The sequence below is a fragment of the Apteryx mantelli genome, chromosome 1 (genome assembly GCF_036417845.1).
Source record: "Apteryx mantelli isolate bAptMan1 chromosome 1, bAptMan1.hap1, whole genome shotgun sequence".
In the NCBI taxonomy this organism is placed as follows: Eukaryota; Metazoa; Chordata; class Aves; order Apterygiformes; family Apterygidae; genus Apteryx; species Apteryx mantelli.
Window position 1 is genome coordinate 128,180,519 of NC_089978.1, and position 18,825 is coordinate 128,199,343.

Sequence of the window (18,825 nt, forward strand, 5' to 3'; positions counted from 1 at the left end):
ACTGATAATTATTCCTTTACGTATGGAAAGATGTATATCCCTGTCCTCTCCTTCTCAGGCTAAATAAACCAAACCCTTTAACTTTTCACCAAGGTCACATTCTCTAAGTCTTTACTGACAGTTTGACAGGAAGGAAGAGAAGGAGGTGTACTTCAGAGAAAAAAAACAGATCAAATGGCACAGCCAATCCTTGCTACAGCTCATAAATATCCCCCTTACCAGTGATAGCTGTTCCGCAGGCTTAACATTATATAGTAAATCCTTTTGGTGGTCTTGGTGACGAACAACATCTCTATGCAGGGAAGACTGTGTTAAAAATTCTTTTTGCTCTCACTTGACCATTTTTGCTCTTAATTGATTACATTATTTTTAAAACACAGCGCCCACAAACCAGGTGTGTTGCACAAGTTGGGGTCTCACCAGCGCTGAGCAGAACTAGATCCTGCAAAAAAAAAAAATCTAACCAATATGGAGGACTCTGTCCTTATGATCCATCATTATTCGAAACATTTTTCTATGAACCTTTCATTGATAGCCTGCCAGTTCTTCTCTATTTTAGATTTGTCTGTTTATTTTCCCTCCTTCATGGCAGTGCTATGCAGTTGTTTATATTCAGTGTCATCTTCTTCATATTGCTTCATTTCTCCAGTTTATCAGGAATCTTCTGAATTCTGACCATATCCTCTGAAACTCTTGTGGCTTGGTACCATCTATGAATGCTGCCAAGTATGCTCTGTTCTCTCCCATCCCAGTCACAAATGCAAATATTAACAAGAACTGACCATGGACGGGTGCCAAAGACCTCATTTGTAAAGCCCTTTTAGCTGACATGCTCATGTCCAGTCCAGTGTTCAGGAAGGCACTTAAAGCTAAGCAGATGCTTACGCAGCACGGATCTAAGTGTATGAATTACTTCGCTAAAGGAAAGCCTTGGTTTCCTAACACATTCTGCAAGGGATTTTGATGAAGGTGTTATGCCCAAGTGGATTACACTAACTGTTTCTGTTTTACCCACCTTCATGGAAAGTATGCTTACAGAACTCAAAGATCAGTAAGGCAAATTTTCCCTTCACAGAAGCCATGCTGTTAAATGTTCATCATATCATTATCTAAGCAGTTTAAATGAAATTATAGACTCTTGACTCATCAGTTTTCTTGGTATGAAAGAAGTTTCATTAGCCTGAAATTCCCCAGACCACTCTTAGAAACTGTTAAAAATAGCTCCAATATTAACTTTTCTGTAACCCCTTAAGAATGAGAATCCCAAAGTGCAGTATAAACACTCATTCCTAATGCCTTTTTTTAAGAAATATGTTTAAATCGTCTTCCCTGCATAGAGATGCTGTTCATCACCAAGAACACCACAAGGATTTAGTATGTAACGTTAAGCCTGCGGAACAGCTACCACTGGTAAGGGGGATATTTATGAGCTGCAGCAAGGATTGGCTGCACCATTTGATCTGTTTTTTCTCTGAAAAAACTTCCTCTGAAGTACACCTCCTTCTCTTCCTTCCCTTCTGTCAGAAAAGATTTCAAGACACAGTCCACCTTCCACTCTAATTTAATTAATTCAAAAATAAAGCATCTATTTCATACTTGGAAAAAACAAATGTCACCTCCCCACCAGCAACTAAAGCTCAAAGCTGAGAAGACAATGTCAAGCTGCTAAAACTTAATGCAGGAAGTAATCAAGAAACACCACAGGCTCCACTTCAAAGATAATCATCCCAAGCATGGAGTATCCATCATTACAACTGCAGCAAAGATAGTAAAAACAGACTGAAAGTGGATGGACTACTGTTCTCATGGAGGCTAAAATTCTCTTTTTCTTAATTCTGAACTGGCAAAATAGCTTCTTTTCTTAAATAAATTTTTTCTCACTTCTCTAAAAAGCAGAAACCCAGCTTCACCAAACACCACAAAATGACTTCAAAACACTTCAACATTTTATATATAATATATTCAAGGAAAATATAAGAAGCAGAGTGCATTTAATTTTACATAAATAAAACTTGTATAAAACTTGGGTTTGCACAAATTCATCTGCAAAAGACGCCTGCAGCTGCAAGCCTGGGCTTTACTAGATAGTTTTCGCATAACTGCAGCGAGATGTGAGAATATACAAAGGTCACTTCTCAATGATCCACTCTATTTCTTTAAAGAACCTGCAAAGATTTGTGTTCATTCCACTTTTGTTCACTTTCAGATGCTATCTTCAAATAGTTTCTTTCAGATTTCTAATTGTTCAGTATATCAAGGCTATCATCGATGACCCTAATTTGCACTCATAGACTGGAAAGACACAAGTTCTGCCTAGAATGATGTAAATCCACAACACATCTGCACTTCACCTTTCTAGTATGCATATTTATCACAGACAGAAAAAATACTTTCAGATTATTTGTGAGAAAATTGCATGCCCAATTTTTTCCTCTCAAGTGTGAGAAAACAACTTTCTAAAAAGCTTGTTCAACTCCTTTAAGTTTTCTGGGGAAAAAAAAAAGTTACTCAAACTTAGGTCTATTTAAAACTCCAGAGTGGAAAAAAAAAAAAAATCAATTTCCAGAGTTTGTTTACAATTTTCAAAAATAGTATCTAATGAATTCAAATTATTTTTGATAAAGACCTAGTCCTGATAACGATGCCAGATGTGCACCTTTTTTATCACATCCTCATTTTCTTTTCCAGCTTACTTCCTTTTCCAACTACATACATGTAACTATATTTAGCACACTGTAGAGGGGAGTTGGACATTTTCATAATGATGTCTTTTCTCATTCAATGAGCAGTAAGTCTATTGCATGTCAAGAACAGCTCTTCAGTTGCTTGAGGGAGGTGTACACTCTACTACAATGCAGTATTTTAGTCCTTCTCTCCCCATTCTCTCTTTTAAAGTAACTTCATTTGGGAACCTACATAAATAACCCTATTTCTGTAAATCTTCAGATTGAACTGCTGTCCTTTAGATTCTTTCTGTCAAAGTTAGATTTGTCCTTGGAGCAAAGAACTACTCTCTAAATTAAAATTCTTCTGATTAAGTCTTCATACAAATAAGGAAATATGATACTTAGGTTACCTGTCACGTAGCATTGTGCAGATCACAATAAAGCTCTATGACTGTCTAAAGCAGTTTAGTAAGTATCAACTTAATATTAAAACAGGAGAGCTGATGATAGCTCTCTAAGATTTATCACCTGTTCAGAACAGGTCTAAAGTCCTATTTCCACAGAATCTTTCCTACTTGGAAAGAATCAAGTCCTGATTCTTTCATTTTCTCTGAGACTGAAATTTTAGTTGAAGAATAATGTGTAAGACCCCACTGTAATTTTTACATAAAAGGGACAATGGTTCAATTTACCACAAAGTAACGTTACAACAAAATCTCAAACTTAATGCATATTAGGAGAACAACTCTGTCTTGGTAGTCAGTCACACACTCAGTGGTCCTCAAGACCATAGGGCCTTCCAGTTTATATTAGATCTAGTGACTTCTTAACTAGCAGTTTTACTTTTAAAGTTCATGGCACAATCCTAGACCCAAATTTGGTTTTGGCCAAGCTCCCAATGACCTTTGGAGAACTCATGTCTCAGTTTGGGAGTGGGGAAAGGAAGAGCAGAACTTCATCTCTTAAGCTTTGTGTACTAGCCTAAACATATTAAAGTGTGAAATATAAAACCCTTTTGACCTCAGCCTTTATAGCCTGATCATCGCTATTGTCACCATTATTTTTGTTGCTCATTTTTCAAAGGAATTAAGTAAAAGCCACATCAAAGAAATTTTAAACTGTGAAAGTCAAGAAATACCAAATTCTAATTCTTACAGCAAACATGACTAAACTGTTACGCATAAATACATTAAAGCTAATCCCACCCACAGTGATCTGCAAGGCCCTATTTCTGCAGGTGAAACAGTCAAGTCATAGCTGTCCTCCAGCATTAAATTGAAGTTCACCCATTTTGGTGCATTTACAATTTCTGTTTCTGAGCACTACTGCTAATACCTCCAGATCTAATAACATGGGGGGAATAATAAAAAGTGGAAGCCTAAATTATTCTGACTGTGACCCCATATCTAAATGATCAGAAACTCTAAGCACAAGAAGCAAGTGGGATACAGGAAGCAGATCCACACTGAAACTCTCCAGTTATTGAATAATACACCCTGCAATCCTCGCCAACATAACTGAAGAGTTGTGCTTGCTAGTTACTATCCTCCTTGGTTGAAAACTGGCCCCAAGAGAAGGGAAGGGGGAGGCTTAAAGATATTGAAAAGCGTGGCCAATTCTTTAGAGGGCAAACCATGTTGCTTCTCTTTCTGGCACACTCCTATTCGGAATGAGTCTGCATGGAATAGCATCAAGTTGTTTTTCATCCTTCCACATCCCCACAAAAAGGAATTGGACTGCTCTCCCAAACCCTTTTCAGAGTTAAAATACAACCACCTCATGGCTGCCAACTTTGCAGCCACCTCAGCCAGCTGGTGAAGTGCTTCATCTCCACCAGGAGGAGCCGCTAGAGAATGAGCTAAAATTATCTAGCCCTGAGCACCTGGCTACATTGCCTTCAAAGGCCTTCCCAGCTGGTTTCCCATCTCTGATCCTCCAGGAAGAAGTTATGCTGACATCAGGCTGACAAAGCAGCTATTACTTTGCTTCTTTAAGAGGCGCATGAGAGACATGTTCTTTCAGAGCCGACATGCCAACCCTCAAGCCCATGAATTACAAGTGCTCCTGATAGCTAAGTTTAACTTCACATAGCTCCCTTGGCACCCTTTATCCGGCCCCTGGGGTTTCTCTGCACCCCGGCCGATACGTACAGTGTTGTCGCTCGCATTACATATCACGTGCTTTGGATCACTGCGTCATGCTCCCACTGCAGGTACTAGGGTTGCCACGTTGCCGGGCCGGCTGCCTAGCAACAGATGTTTCTTTATGCCAGTTAGGAGTGGGTCAGCAAGCCCAGAGATAAAAGCAACAGTGATTTTCCACTGCTTTGTCGTTGGACAGGAACCCTATAAACGGCCTACTGTAATCAAAGGCAGTTTCCAGGAAAGGACTCTGTGCTAGAATTAACTAGTGTAAACCAGAGATTAGGTCCAGCCTTCTGATAGCAAGTAAGCTTGCTGAAAAGCTTCCTGGCTTAGCTATGGTTAAAATAAACCATCTTCCAGCAAAGAAAAATTAGTAGATTTTTCCTTCTAATAATTAGGTATGAGATGGACTCTACAGGAAAAAGAAACATGGGGGAAAGGGCTGGAAAGCAAAATTCAAATCGCAAATTCAGTCAAATGTTTCTGCAGAAACAAAGACTACAGCTCTGTATAAGCTCAAGCATGTAAGTGAAACTTCACATAATTATACATGTGTAATGAGCAGATTATATTCATGCTAATTAGATAATCAAGTTCAAAACCTCAACAGTGCATAGGAAATGGCACAAAGGGTTATTTTTAGATGGTCGATACTGAAAATCTGTGGAGCAAAAATCAAATCTGTGCCACATAACAGGCTCTGCTGCTTTGACCCACATAAATTCTTCTCCATGCCTTCTCCTCATCAGTTCACCCTCTCACGCTGGCAGCCCGCCAGGCTTGCTTCCTCTCTGGCTGCCATAGTTCAGCTTATCTTCTCCCTGCTAGAAGTGGCAGGGGTGCACAGCCATAACTAGGAGCATTATTTCTGAGGGGAAGCAAGCTGCTTGTTTTTAAGACTACACTCTCTCCAACATGCAATTTTGCCACAAGTGCAGTTGCTATGGCACCTACTTCTGCTGAGATACCATAAATGTTGCTGGCATAACCAGGATTTCTCATGTATCACTGAATGTAGTTTACAAACAGCGGTTAGACGGGAGGCGAGACAGGCAGGGCCTCCTCCTCCTCTTCTGTTATGGATCACTGAACCCGAACGGGTCACCCCTTCGTCTCCTGTACTCTCTGCCTCCCAATGTGCAATCCCATGGGGCCCACCTGCCCCCCTCCCCGCCATGTCTCTCTGCTCTCTGATCCCTAAAGACAGGCTTCACCCTTATTATTTGCCTATTCCAGGCCGGCAGCTGTGAGTCTCCTGAGCAGGTTGTTTGCTCACCCCAAACCCTTCAGTATGCTTCTGCCTGACTTCAACACAGTCTACACAGAGCCAGGAATGGTGGCAAGTTTGTAGGGACAGCCTGCCACTGGATACACAGTATACACTAATCTTTAAAAGCTTTAAAAAATCAATAGGAGCCAAAGACTGTGTTCCTTCAACTTTAAAGCAGGCAGTTTAATTGCAAGAGAGTAAATTTGGCTTCCAAAAGCTGCTGCAATGCTAGCACATGGCTCTTTACCCCACTGCACACAGTTCTTCCAACTGTCAAGATGCAAAGTGCTTTACAAGGGGACTGAGCATGCAAAAAGAGATGCCACTCAGTGCTACTTTTGTCGTTACCCGCAAAAATAGGCTGAAGAGGAGTATGAGAAGGACTAATGGAAACAGCAGAGGACAGGCTTAGAGGCCAAATCCTCTTGCCTGTGACACTCCTGGCCAGCCGGGCTGACACTGGAGAGCACCTGCAGCCGGGGCAAAGGAGGATTCCTCTTGCCTCTAACTGCAGTTGCAATATGAAGCCCAGACCACCGCTCCCTGCCTAAGAGGGAGGCCACTGCTCAGCCACAGTGACTCTTCTCTTCCTTCAGCCCAAATCCCCGTCAGAACTCAAACTTCTGGAAAGTTTTACAAGACTGCCTCAGTCGCATAATCTCTTTAGGAGATGCTGCATATGTCGCTTTTGAAACACAGTAGCACAGAAGAGAACAGAGAGGAACGACAGGGCTTAGGAAGGAAAAAGAATAGCCAGTCCCTGACTTCCATCATTCTTGATATTAATTTAAAGTCAATAAAATGCTTTACTGACTTAGAAAAGAAACTCCAGTGTTGATTACATCCCTCAACAAAATGAAGAAGTCAAAGCTGTATGTATGTATGGCGAACACTCATGCTTTAAGCTTTAGTACACTTTACCTTTTACTTTTAGTTGTTGAATGGCAGTTGTGTTCTGCTTTTCCAGCCTGCCACAGTGCAAGAAAAAGGACTAAAGTAGAGGAGCTGAAGATCAGCTTTATTCCAGTCTTTCTAGCTCTCAAACTGTAAAGATGGGTGTGCACTTGTTCTCTCTCTCTTGCTCACACACACACACACACACACACGCACTCACATGTGTGCAAACAGAGCCAGAATTTGTCCTTCAGTGATTCAGAAAATTCTGGATAAATTCAAGAGAAAAGAAAGAAAGTAGCAGACAGGGCACTATGAAATCTACAGAAATGAAGAGGCTTAAAAGAGGCTTAAGCTCACAAAGAGAGAATCTGGTAAGAGGAATTATATCTGAAGTATGGGAAAGCATGGCTGAAGCTATCCACTTTGTCATTTTAACCATCAAATTAAGGACCCTAACAATCAAAACAATTTACTCTCTGCAAACATTTAGCTAGGTAAAATCATAGTCCCAGCTGCTGCCCATATTTCTGTAAAAGGAACATCATTCTGTCTTTGCTGCCTGGCAGACTTATCAGTAGCAGATAATGTGCAAGGCCTCAAAGAAATAACAGGCATATAATCAGCAGTGAATGCGAGACACTTTCTTGTGAAAGACTTTTTTTTTTTTTTTCCGGCAAGCTCTCCAGACATCCCACTTGATGTGTGAAAAGTCTGGAAACTGCTACATTCACTTCTGCTCTTCCATTTCAGCTATCCACAAAGAAGTGATTAAAATGTTGTGGTGCTCTGCACCTTGCTAAGAAAAATCTCTTTGTTCTCACATGACAATATTTATTCTGTGCTCAAAAATACTGTTAAAACGCTAGAACCAAAATGTTTTACTACACTCACTGCTCCTATACATGCTCTTTACCCAAGTTCAGGACACAAAAGTGAGATTATTTTTCATGGTAACTGCTGGGCATTAGACATTTCTGATACTGTATGATGAACATGCAGGGCATTCTCCAGCACAGAAGGCATCATGGAGTCCAGCAAATGCTTGGATTCTCTAGCTCACTTTCACACAGCAAACATAAGCCTTTGTCACTTTCTGACTCCACAGCAGAGTCAGCAGAACAAGATTCATACTAGCACAGATCTCCCTTCATGAGTGGTTTTACTGTAATGCATTACTGTGTGAATGGAAGGCCCTGGGATATAGCCATGTGTCCTGCTTTCATTCCTGTGTGGACGCTAACCTCCAGCAGCTGAGTGTGGTGGACAGATAGGAGTAGGGACATGGTAAGCTGTCACAGCAGGATTTATCAGATCTCTTGTAGATTTTTATTTGTTCTTTTTTTTCCCTCCTCCTGCTCCTTTTCTGAAATAAAAAAGTATCCACATGGAAAGTACATGACTCTCTCTTTATAGAGGTGAACTGCAGAAATGATGTATGAAAGAAAACATTTGCATACTTCTGCATGTATTATGAAATATGCCCTGTGCTCTTGCAATTTCTTACTCTCCCAAAAATGACATAGGTATGGTCACAAGATACAGTAAAGCACGTATCGCTTTCGCTTCCACTATCTACATTGCTTACCTTCGTTAACTGCATGAGGCTTAATAATGCAACAAGTGCAGTTTGTGAATTTTGCACTGTTGACTGGTCCATGACCTCCACTGGAGGGAAAGAACAACTCCAGCTCCTGAAAACAATTGTAATTTAATATATTTTAGTTTGATCTAGTGGTACACCTCAGTTTTTTATCATAAATAACAACATCTGATGTATCTATACCACGTAAACCTTAATTATAAATTTTGGTGCTACAAATATATTTTTCCCTTTAATATTCTCTCAAACATATCTTTCTCTCTCTGGCACCATTGTTACAATCATAAAATCACAAATTGGATATCTCCCACAATTTCTTTCTTTCTACTTCCCCAATGCAATCTATTTCCATTCCAAGCACTAAAAATGCTGCTGCCATAATCACTTGGCAGAGCGTTCCCACTTTCTGTATTCTCTCTCTTTTTCCTCAGTATTACTCCCAAATCCAGTCCCATATATACATATTTTATCCTTCTTCTTCACATCACTTTTTTCTCTACATGAGCAGAATGCAGCTAACATCCAGTTCTTAGTATGTTCTCTCCACATGCAGAACTGACTTCCATTCCATTTTTTACAGTTTTTTCCATTTTTTACAGCTTTTTTTTTCTCCTTTCGTCTTGAACAACTAAACTGTCTGAAATTTTCGACTCATTCCTCATGACCTATTGACCCTACTTTCTATCTTCCTGAATTGAAGTGAATGAACTCAACTGCTCTGACTTCTGGGATGAATCAAAAGATCCTCTTTGCCTCCAATTGCTTCCTTTCCTCTCCCATCACTATTTGTGAATCACACCGCCTGGGCTCGTAGGCTATGCTGGGGGAAGCATGACATCCAAGCCTCCTTCCTCCCTGATATTTTGCTCATTGTTCACAGACAGCTTCATGCTTTTTTCCATACCTTTTATTCACACAGCCTACACAATCTGCCAATAAACATTAGCCAAATGCTGTAGACACAGATTCCATTTAAGACCTATTGGTCAAATTCAGTAAGAGAATCGATGAACTTCTATTTAAAGGAAACAATAATATCCTGGAGATACTACTACAAAATCCATCTGATTTTTTCCTGTGTAACAGTAGCAGTACTAAAAGCCATTTCCTGGAATTGTCTCATTTAATTTAGTAGTACGCTTCAGATGGAATAGGCTTGACTATTTCCCATTCCTTAGCTCATGGCACTCTGATAGTTCCTGTATTCCTTAGCCAAACAATTATGCAATTCCAACTAATGGATCTCTCAATAGAAGGAAGAATGTATTTTGTCTTTTTCCTAACAAACTATCCTCATTTTAGGTGCACATATGCGAGGCAAAAGGGCTAGTTTCCTACATCCTTCTAAGGATAAAATGCTGTATGCTCCAAAGACCCTATCCCACTCTGTTACTAATGTTTGCTCTAAATGCAGCAGACAGGAAAAGGCAGTAAAATATTTACAAATATTACAAACACTTTGTTTTGTCCATTGAAAGTCATAAAAGAAAAGTAATTAAATAATGCCAAAGGACTAGGATAAGGAAATATCAAACTAGAACCAAGTGGAACTTTTAAAAACAAACACACTTTTCCTTTCCATTTATGTCTAATCTAAAATAATACCCAAATTTGGCCTGCAGAAATAGAGACACCACCTTAGCGTTTACCAGCGACATACTTTCATTGGTCATTTAGCCCCAAAAATGACAACGCAGCCTTCTGCTCTAACTGCTCAATCCACAATCCATTCGCTAGATAAGGTTGGGACTTTGCTTTTCCTTCACATCCCTTTAACTTATATTTCTTTCTTTTCAGGGAAGCTTCTGCAAGGCACATCCAACTAGCTTCCATGACAACTACTATATAGCCATATAATACTAATACCGGACCTATTAAATTAAAATAGGCACAGGCCTATTAAAATCACAATTCCAGTTGGTTTATCAGAGCCTGATATTGATATCAATAACTCCACAAAGATGCACATACCTGCAAAAGTTCATCAAAATAATTCCATAGTCATAAAAGTAGTAGAGATGAATGGAGCTTTCAAACAGCATTTTAAAAATAATAAAATGCAAGAACAATCTTAACCCAAAGCACATACTTATAGTTCTAATTAAAATCTTATGCTAATAGATATTCTTTTCATAGGTTCTTGCTTCAAAAGCTGGCACAGTTGTCATGGCAGCACACAGGAACAAACAGAAACTTTCTCCTTTCTATAAGAAGACATCTAGATATTTAACCAGAACCATAAAGACTTTTCTTCGTCAGAATTTTTCTTCATCACAAAAAAACCAACAATTTCATAAAAACTCTGTGTGAACATGTACCAACTTTATCAAATTTGCCATGAGAAAAGGTATTTCAGGTCCAGCACATGATTTCTTGTCAAAACCAGAGACACACAATGAGCATCCAGGAGCCCAGCAGGCCTTGCACAGTGCTGTGTAGTGCAACACAGATCAAGCAGGTTGAGGACTTGACCAACAGAAAGCCACCCTTGCTTTGAAATTAAGTTGCTATGCCCTGCAGCCTAACGCTGGACTGCAAGAAAAGGCTGACAAACTCTGCCCTCCCTACCAGGACATCTATATGCTCTAATATACAATATGTAGCAGTTTATTACCTATTCTGGGGTAGTTCTCTCTCAAGCTGTGCTACTGCAGCTTTTCCACCTTAATTGGAGGAAAGACTAGGATCAGTGCAGCAACAATTGGTATTTTTTCCTCTATGGTCTAGAGTTAGATACCACAGGGCAATACCAAAAGTAAAGCCAGGAAGCAGGCAATTAAACCATTCAAACAAGCCTTTGCCCTGAGCAACCAGTATGCAAACTTTATTCTAGCCACACATTTATCAACACATCTATCCACACATCAATGCACACAAATGGACAGCTTAGTTCTGTATAAATGCTGGTAATATCTATCACCCAGCCCCTGAGGTTTTTTTTAACACTAAGGAAAGACACAGACTGCAAACAAAGCAAAAGAGAGCAGGCCTACAGTATATGTCACTTCAGCAGACCAAACTTCTGACAGTCAGGCCCTCTGTATTACCTTTCAAAATACAAAGCAATAAAAAATGATCTCTTTTTCAAGGGGGCCTCTTTCTTCTGAACAATGACAGCAGAAGGAAGCGGGCTGTGGGCAGAGGAAGAGGACTAGTGAGAACCATAGAGGAGAACAGGTAAGTGGAACACATGAGGGCACAAAATGATTTAATTGTTTGCACACTTTCATTTTAAGATCAACATTGGAAGGTCATTGGTAGGTTATGCAGACTACGCAGTTAACTCAGCTTTACAATTTTTGGTGTGTGTGATGTACAGCTGTTAAAATGACCAGGCATGCTCTCCTGATCAAAGTGCCTGACGGTTCTCTTTGTTACAGGGATAAACAAGATTTCTGTTTCCAGACACTGTGGAACACATTCTGTACTAAAAAGGATCCATGCAGAATATCTAAATTAGCTCTGAACTCAAATGGAAAAAACATTAAAGAATTCCTGACCTAGCTGTTATCTGATTAAGTTTTAAAAAAAAATTCAGTTGATAAGAAAACTAGTCAAACACACACAAGAACTTACTTGAGCAGCTGAAGCAACTGAATCTGGGCCATGAGCTGCATTTCTTAGGCCATCATGTCCAAAGTTTGCTCTAATGCTGTCTGGCGCATCAGTTCGAGCCACTGCAGAGTTTGCAGGCCCTAGTAATGTTTTCCATTTAGACACTGCATCATCTCCTAAGATTTCCATAGCAACAATGGGACCACTCGTTACAAACTGGAGAAGCTCACTGCAAAATGGAAATAGCACATGGTGATCCAAGCAATGAATTAAAGACAACAAAAACCTACGACCCAGCGGAGACACTCAGAACTCAACTGGATGAAGCCTCGAGCAACCTGATCCAACTTTGAAGTCACCCCTGCTTGGAGGAAGAGGTTGGATTAGGTCATCTTCAGAGATTCCCCTCCCACCTAAACTATGCTATGATTCTTTTTATGGTTGTAGAAAAAGGGTCAGATAACTTAAGCTGATTTGCAAAAAGATCAGTAGCAGCAATGGTGGAAAGAGCCCCCCGCTAACCATTTGCCTGTCAGGAATGCTTCCTAAGCATGTCTCTTCTGCACAGCAGACCTCCAGGATCCTCGCACGCACCCTGTGCATTTTCCCCACTGAAACAACATCAGCACTGCCATTAGAAGGGGCTGCTCTGCTGCCCAGTCTCTAGGCCTGCCTAGCCAAAGCTTGCCTAGCCAAAATCCAAAGTGGGAGGGGAGGGAAACACAAGATTTGGAAGGTTTTGGTGGGGGGGGGGAGGGGAAAGAGGGTTAACTACAAAGTCATCACATCCTGGCATAAGCAGAAATCAGCTCGTGTTAATGGCATAAACCTGAGAAAGGAGAGGAGAGTGTTCGGGGCAGCCTGTCCTGGCCAGCTCACTTCCATGGAAAACAGCTGCCCAAAATTGGAAACCCTGATGTTCCATTTGAAAAAAAATGTAACTATAATTCTATTTCTTTACAGAATGAGCATGCCAAGAACCCTACTTTTTCAGCTTGTAGTCTAGGCGCAGCCAACAAATGGGAAAGTTGAATCAATTCCTTTTATAATATTTTCTTTAAAAAAAGAGCTTTATATCATTATAATTGTGGACATGTGTGCCTGCACCTATCTATGCATTTATAAAATTTTGCATATAAAAATGCATGTATAAAAACTTAAATTCTTTAATATGAAAAATGTTCTTTTTCCAAGAAAGAGAATTGCTATTTTTTCTTACTATTCACCAGACTTTTATTGAGTAGTGAACTTGCAAATCAAATCTGAAAGCCCTCTTTAAAGACCAGTAATAAAATGTCAAATGTAACTGCGCCAGAGATTTTACATTTCATTGGCTTGAAGATTCTTGTTCTATTTGATCATTAATTATTTCTAACTGTTTATTTCTAATTCAGAGAAAAATCCTACACAAAAGACATAGCTAACAGGACTGTAGGATAGGAGAAAGGGCACATCACAGTGGACAAAAGCCTCAGATAATTACCATTAGGGTAGACATCTGTGAAATAACACTACAGGCAGAATTCTTGCTCCCTTATCTGCATATTCAAGCAGGCTTACTCAGCAAAGAAAAGGCAATTTTAAACGTTCCTCTGATCTCCGATATGGTCAGACATGCCCTGGGGTCACACCTCAGTGCAGGGCAGGAGTTTGCACCTACGATATACCAGCTGCTGTTGCAGGAGGAGAGCTGGCAGTTCCTAATCTCAGGCACTGAAACCGGGTCTCTTGACTTCATCAGTGCAACCCACTGTTCAAGCCTGACTGAAAAACACAAAGCAGAGCTGCACCCTCTTCCCAACAGAGGCAGGCTGTGAAATCCAAACCAGGGGGAAGAAAGGTGCTCGCTGGCATTTCCAGGCAAAGTGAAAACTGCACAGTACCTGGGGCACATGCTACCAAACCAGAACTCACAGCTAAGTGCTCCCCCCCAGGTCTCCTTTCCAGCAAGCCCCACCCTGATCAAGAAGATGCCTCTTCCCTGGGCTTTGAAGTTTTGCCTTGCTAGGAGCATTTTCACTTCTGAGAGACCAAAGACATTCCTCTGATATCATCAGGCTCTAAAGACCATGAGTTAAGACCCTGGATAGCTGAAATAGGGATCTGCCTCTGGAGGAAGATGGACAGGGCCCATACTTTGCAAAGGGCTCCACTCAACTAAGATAAGCTCTGATTTTCCCATTGTTCTGCAGTTTCAAACACGCAAAATGAATCCAGTGCATTCAATAAATAAGAATATTACATGTCAAGCTGAAAATTATATACCTACTTATAAAAAGGTTTTGATTGATGGTCTACGTAGAAATCAATTGCTTCTTTTCTGGAAGAGTTAAAAAAAAAAGGAAAGAAAAAAAGATTTAATAAAACCCCTTGAAAACCACAACTGATCATTCATCAACAAGTTTCTACAGGTAATGTCTTCCCTAGACATCTTCATGCCCAGTAACAACATTTAACTTTCTGTCATAGTATCTCTACAGGTGTACTTTACTCCAACTTCTGCTCCTGCTTGGGGAAGGAAGTGGTCACTGAAGGCCATTAACACTGATTTTCAGAGTCACTGAAGATCCCCACATCCACAGGTTAGGAAATACATGCAGCAGAGTCACCTTCTCGCTAGCCATTCACCATTCTGTTGTTTTCATTTTTCATCTCAGTTTGAGTGTGTACGTTAGTTAATGAAGTCTGTTTTTAAAGCATAAACCAACAATTTATCTGCTTCACTGGAACCTATTTCCTTATCAAGGCTACTGCTTGATTACACTGGTGTACAACAGAGTATTGTATAACCTGGTTTCTACTCAACATCTGCAAATATTTTAAGTCCTGTAGGCAGCACAATTCCCTCCAGATTAAAACATGCTTTCACCCAGCACCTTCCCACTTGAAAACTCAATTTAGTCTTGCGTTTCCCCGTGGGGCCACACCAGTTACTACACACTGCTCTCTCCCCAGGCGAAGGGGGTTCTGTAATGAGGAGGGCTCCTTACATTGTCAGGTAAAAACATGGCCACTAGGCACACACAGTATGTCTGTACTGTGGCTGCTACTTTAGCCTTTACTCAGGTAAATGCAAGCAGCATATACAAGACAGCATAGTGCTTGCTGCTGGCTAAACATCAAAATATTCACCTACCTTTTCAGACAGGGTGGTGACTGTTTCGGAGCCTTGCATTGCCACAGCCACACCGCTAGCAGCACTGGGCTCAGCTAGATCTCCGTGAGTGTTGGGGACCGTGGAGCAGACCCACCTGCCATCCACAGCTGGCATGCCATTCATGCTTTTCACCCCACCATGCCCTGCAGCTAACCAAGCTACTCTCCTCCCTGCTTTCTCGCCAGCTGCTTCACATGTTTAACTCTTGCTAACTCCACTGCTTTTTCAGCATGGCAACAGCTAGAAAATACTTGAGGGTTTTTAAGTCTAGCCCTGTTATTTTGCTGCTTCAAAATTCCAGTTCAAAAGCAAAGGCTTGGTCTCGGCTTGCCCCAAAACTTGGAGTGTTTTGAAGCTGGACTATGGAGAACAACAAGCTCTTCAGGAGGACTGAGAGTTGAAAGTAAGCAATATTGCTCACCCCTAGTCTGGGTGCAAAGCTCATCACCAAAGCAGAGTTGCACGGAGTTGCAGGGAGACTGAAAGATTCCAGCTGGAAAGATTGCTTGCACTTATAGGAACAATTCTGCAAGTTTTTCTGGTCTCCATGATTCTGCTCACTTTGCTTTTGCTTTGCTCACTGCTTTTCAAATAACAGATTCCCAGTCTGAACAAAGGCATGGCACTGTCCTCTGCAATGCCACTTTACACATTTCCCTCCCTTTGCAGTCCATCCCTTTATAAGTTAACATACAAGAAAAAAGAAGGAGAACCTGTGAACAGAACTCCAAATTACAGGCCTAAGACCAGTATTGAGGCCCTTGCCAGAGGAAGGGAACAACCTCAAAGTAACCAGCCATTTACCTAAGAAGAATTTAATTTTTCTAACCTTGATAAACATTTGAACAGTCACAACTTTCTCCGATTCATTAACCAAAATGATCACCTGATCATGTGAACTGAACAGTTCCTAGATATAAAACTAGAGTTGCACTTTATTACTTAGTTCCTTTTTAATTCCACCTATCTCGTTAGTTCTCTACTTTAAAGAATGGAAAACAATGCTCACCTGGGAATAATGGATTGAATTGAGGTATGATTAGCTGAAGAGACTAGAGAGCTGACCTATCCAAGTAGATTCCTACCCTCACTTTCATATCTTAGCTACAATTTTTATGGAACGCATGAATCAAGTTAACAGGGATTGCCAGACAAATGGGAGCAACAACTTCTTCAAAGAAAGCGTTAGATCATGGTGCTGGTTTGAACAAGTATGCCTGCAGAGATTTAGGTGTAGAAGACTGGCAAAGCCACGGTTCTAATATTTTAAAATGGAACAGTCCACAGAGAAACCAGAAATACTCAGACATCATTTTAAATATATCCAGTATCACAGCTCAATCTTGTGCTTATTAATCATTATTTTCAATTTTACAAGACAAGCTGAGATTTTTATATAGTAATAGGCAATAAAAATTTAAATCTCAAAGTTTCTTTTTTCTTCAGAGTGAGTCAACTTCAGAGCACGTGACTTGGCTCAACAGTTCTTCAAATTCTCAGACAGATACTGAAATAAAGAACCACCCAACTTTTCAGGATCAAATATCTCAGACTGCAGGAGAGCAAGCCAAAAAACAGTTGGCTTGAAAGACACTGAGGCTGATTGTGAATCAGTATTAGAAACCCGCCTAAGCTCAAGAACTGGAGTTTGAGGGAGGATCTGGGACCAGAGTAGTCAAACATATCAGCAGGTGAACACACAGAGAGGAGGAGGGAGTCACGGTGTTTTATCTGATTTCAGAAAGCCAGAAAGGTTTTGAGCTAAGAGAAAATTGTTCCTGCTCTCATACAGAAACCATAAGAACCCATGAAAATGGTAAGAAAGCTTTTCTTGTCAAAGAGATGTTGTATATGGGCAGGTTTAGCAAAGCAACAACTGAGAAATAGTGCAGTAACCTCAGGCAACTCTTCCACAGTAAATTCACCAACTCTGTTCTTTCCTCTGCAACATGTTTTCTTTTTATCTTGTGGCTGAGAGCAGCAATAGGGTGTGGAGGTGGGGGGATTAGGAAGATGCATGAATAAAATCTGTCCATCCCTGCAATAAGACCAAAAGATCACTTGCTTTGCCGGGGACTTCTATTCATTGTCTGGGAGCACAAATTAAGAGGATGGATTTACTGAGAGGCAAAAAACCAACTGCTTTAAAGACAACTGTTATAATTAGCAATATTGTTTGCATCATGAAGCCACAGGGTGAAGACGTAGCAACATGTCAGTAATAAACATTATGGAATTGCTGAAGCTATCCTAGTCACCTTGGATTCACAGAGAGACATTCACCCATATGCATTTGCACAGAACTTTTTCAGCACTTAGCTTAATTTTCTACACGCTTTCAGAAACCTGCACATGATTATGAAACAGATGAGTCTTCCCTTTATTACTCACTGGAATGGATTTAATGTGTGGAACAACATGGAATACCTTCAGAGAATGCCCTTAAATGCAAAAATAATATTCACATCCTATACAGCTAACCTGAAAATTTTCTTACCTTGAAAGAGCCATCATTTTGGCCTTAGTTACTGTAAATCCTGCATTAATAATGATATCAATTAATTCTCCCATCTTGGGTGCTGCATCAGGTTTAATCAGAGCCAGCGTTCTGGGGAAAAAAAAAGAGAAGAGAAATACAGCTAACACTACTTTCCTTGGAGCACTTAGTCAGACAAAAAGCATCACATCAAAGAGAAAAATTCTGCCACAGTCAAGCATCTTCATCCCAGTGTCTCATCAATTTCCTCGATGTCCTTGAATGCCTGTTCAAGACATTATTCTGATAAGGACAAGTTTTGCACATTACGATTTCCTCAGCTTTCTACCCCAGTTAACCTATAATGTTCCACCAGCAACTGCTATTTACCCACTCCTCCCTTCGCTCTCAGGGCTAACAATCTGATCACTTTCTGCCTTAGCTAATGTACCCCTCTACTCCACAGCAACAGCTACCTTTTTCCTTCACACTGCCTAAACTGAACTCAAAGCAACTGTACTCAACCTGAAGTTCACTGCTTTTCTTTCAGACCTGAGAAAGTCCTTGCACACCTGAAAACTTAATGTTTCCTTCATCTGCTGTTAGCCCAAACTGATGGTCTTCTCCTAGAATCCACACTCTTTAAGACCTAAATTTGCTTTATATGTGCAGTTTGTCTGAGAGATACTGTTCAGGGATTTCAGTCTCAGGAATTCAAGAAAACTTCTAAAATTGATAACTTCACAGTCTTATAAATAGGGGACTTTGACAACAAGATAGCTATTAGATAGATATTAGTTTTATGGTGCATGCAAAATATGAGGAATATTCAGTCAGAAGGAACCTTTATATATTTACTAAATTTCTGAAGCGCATCCTTCTCACGTTGCAACTGTGGACAGTTTCTCCATGCTCCTCACTCACCACTGGCTTAGAACACAACGGATTTGTTTCCTTCTCTCTCCCTATGCTTGCTCAGCCTCCTTTTTTCTAATATGGAAATCTTTATGTACATGAAAAAAAAAATCAAGCTGTTAAACTGCCCTATTTAAAATATTGC

The 18,825-nt window shown here is 40.4% G+C and overlaps 1 protein-coding gene across 7 annotated transcripts in view; it reads right to left on the reverse strand.

Moving 5' to 3' along the window:
* The window catches only part of NME7 (NME/NM23 family member 7), a 96,120-nt gene that overhangs the window by 49,996 nt on the left and 27,299 nt on the right, over positions 1-18,825 (reverse strand). For all 7 annotated transcript variants that reach the window (XM_067301526.1, XM_067301540.1, XM_013950128.2 and 4 more), the window contains 4 exons: positions 17,787-17,897; positions 14,402-14,452; positions 12,154-12,361; positions 8,563-8,668 (listed from right to left, as the gene is read on the reverse strand). In XM_067301526.1, coding sequence (XP_067157627.1) covers positions 8,563-8,668; positions 12,154-12,361; positions 14,402-14,452; positions 17,787-17,897 — 476 coding nt within the window. The remainder of the gene's footprint in view (positions 1-8,562; positions 8,669-12,153; positions 12,362-14,401; positions 14,453-17,786; positions 17,898-18,825) is intronic.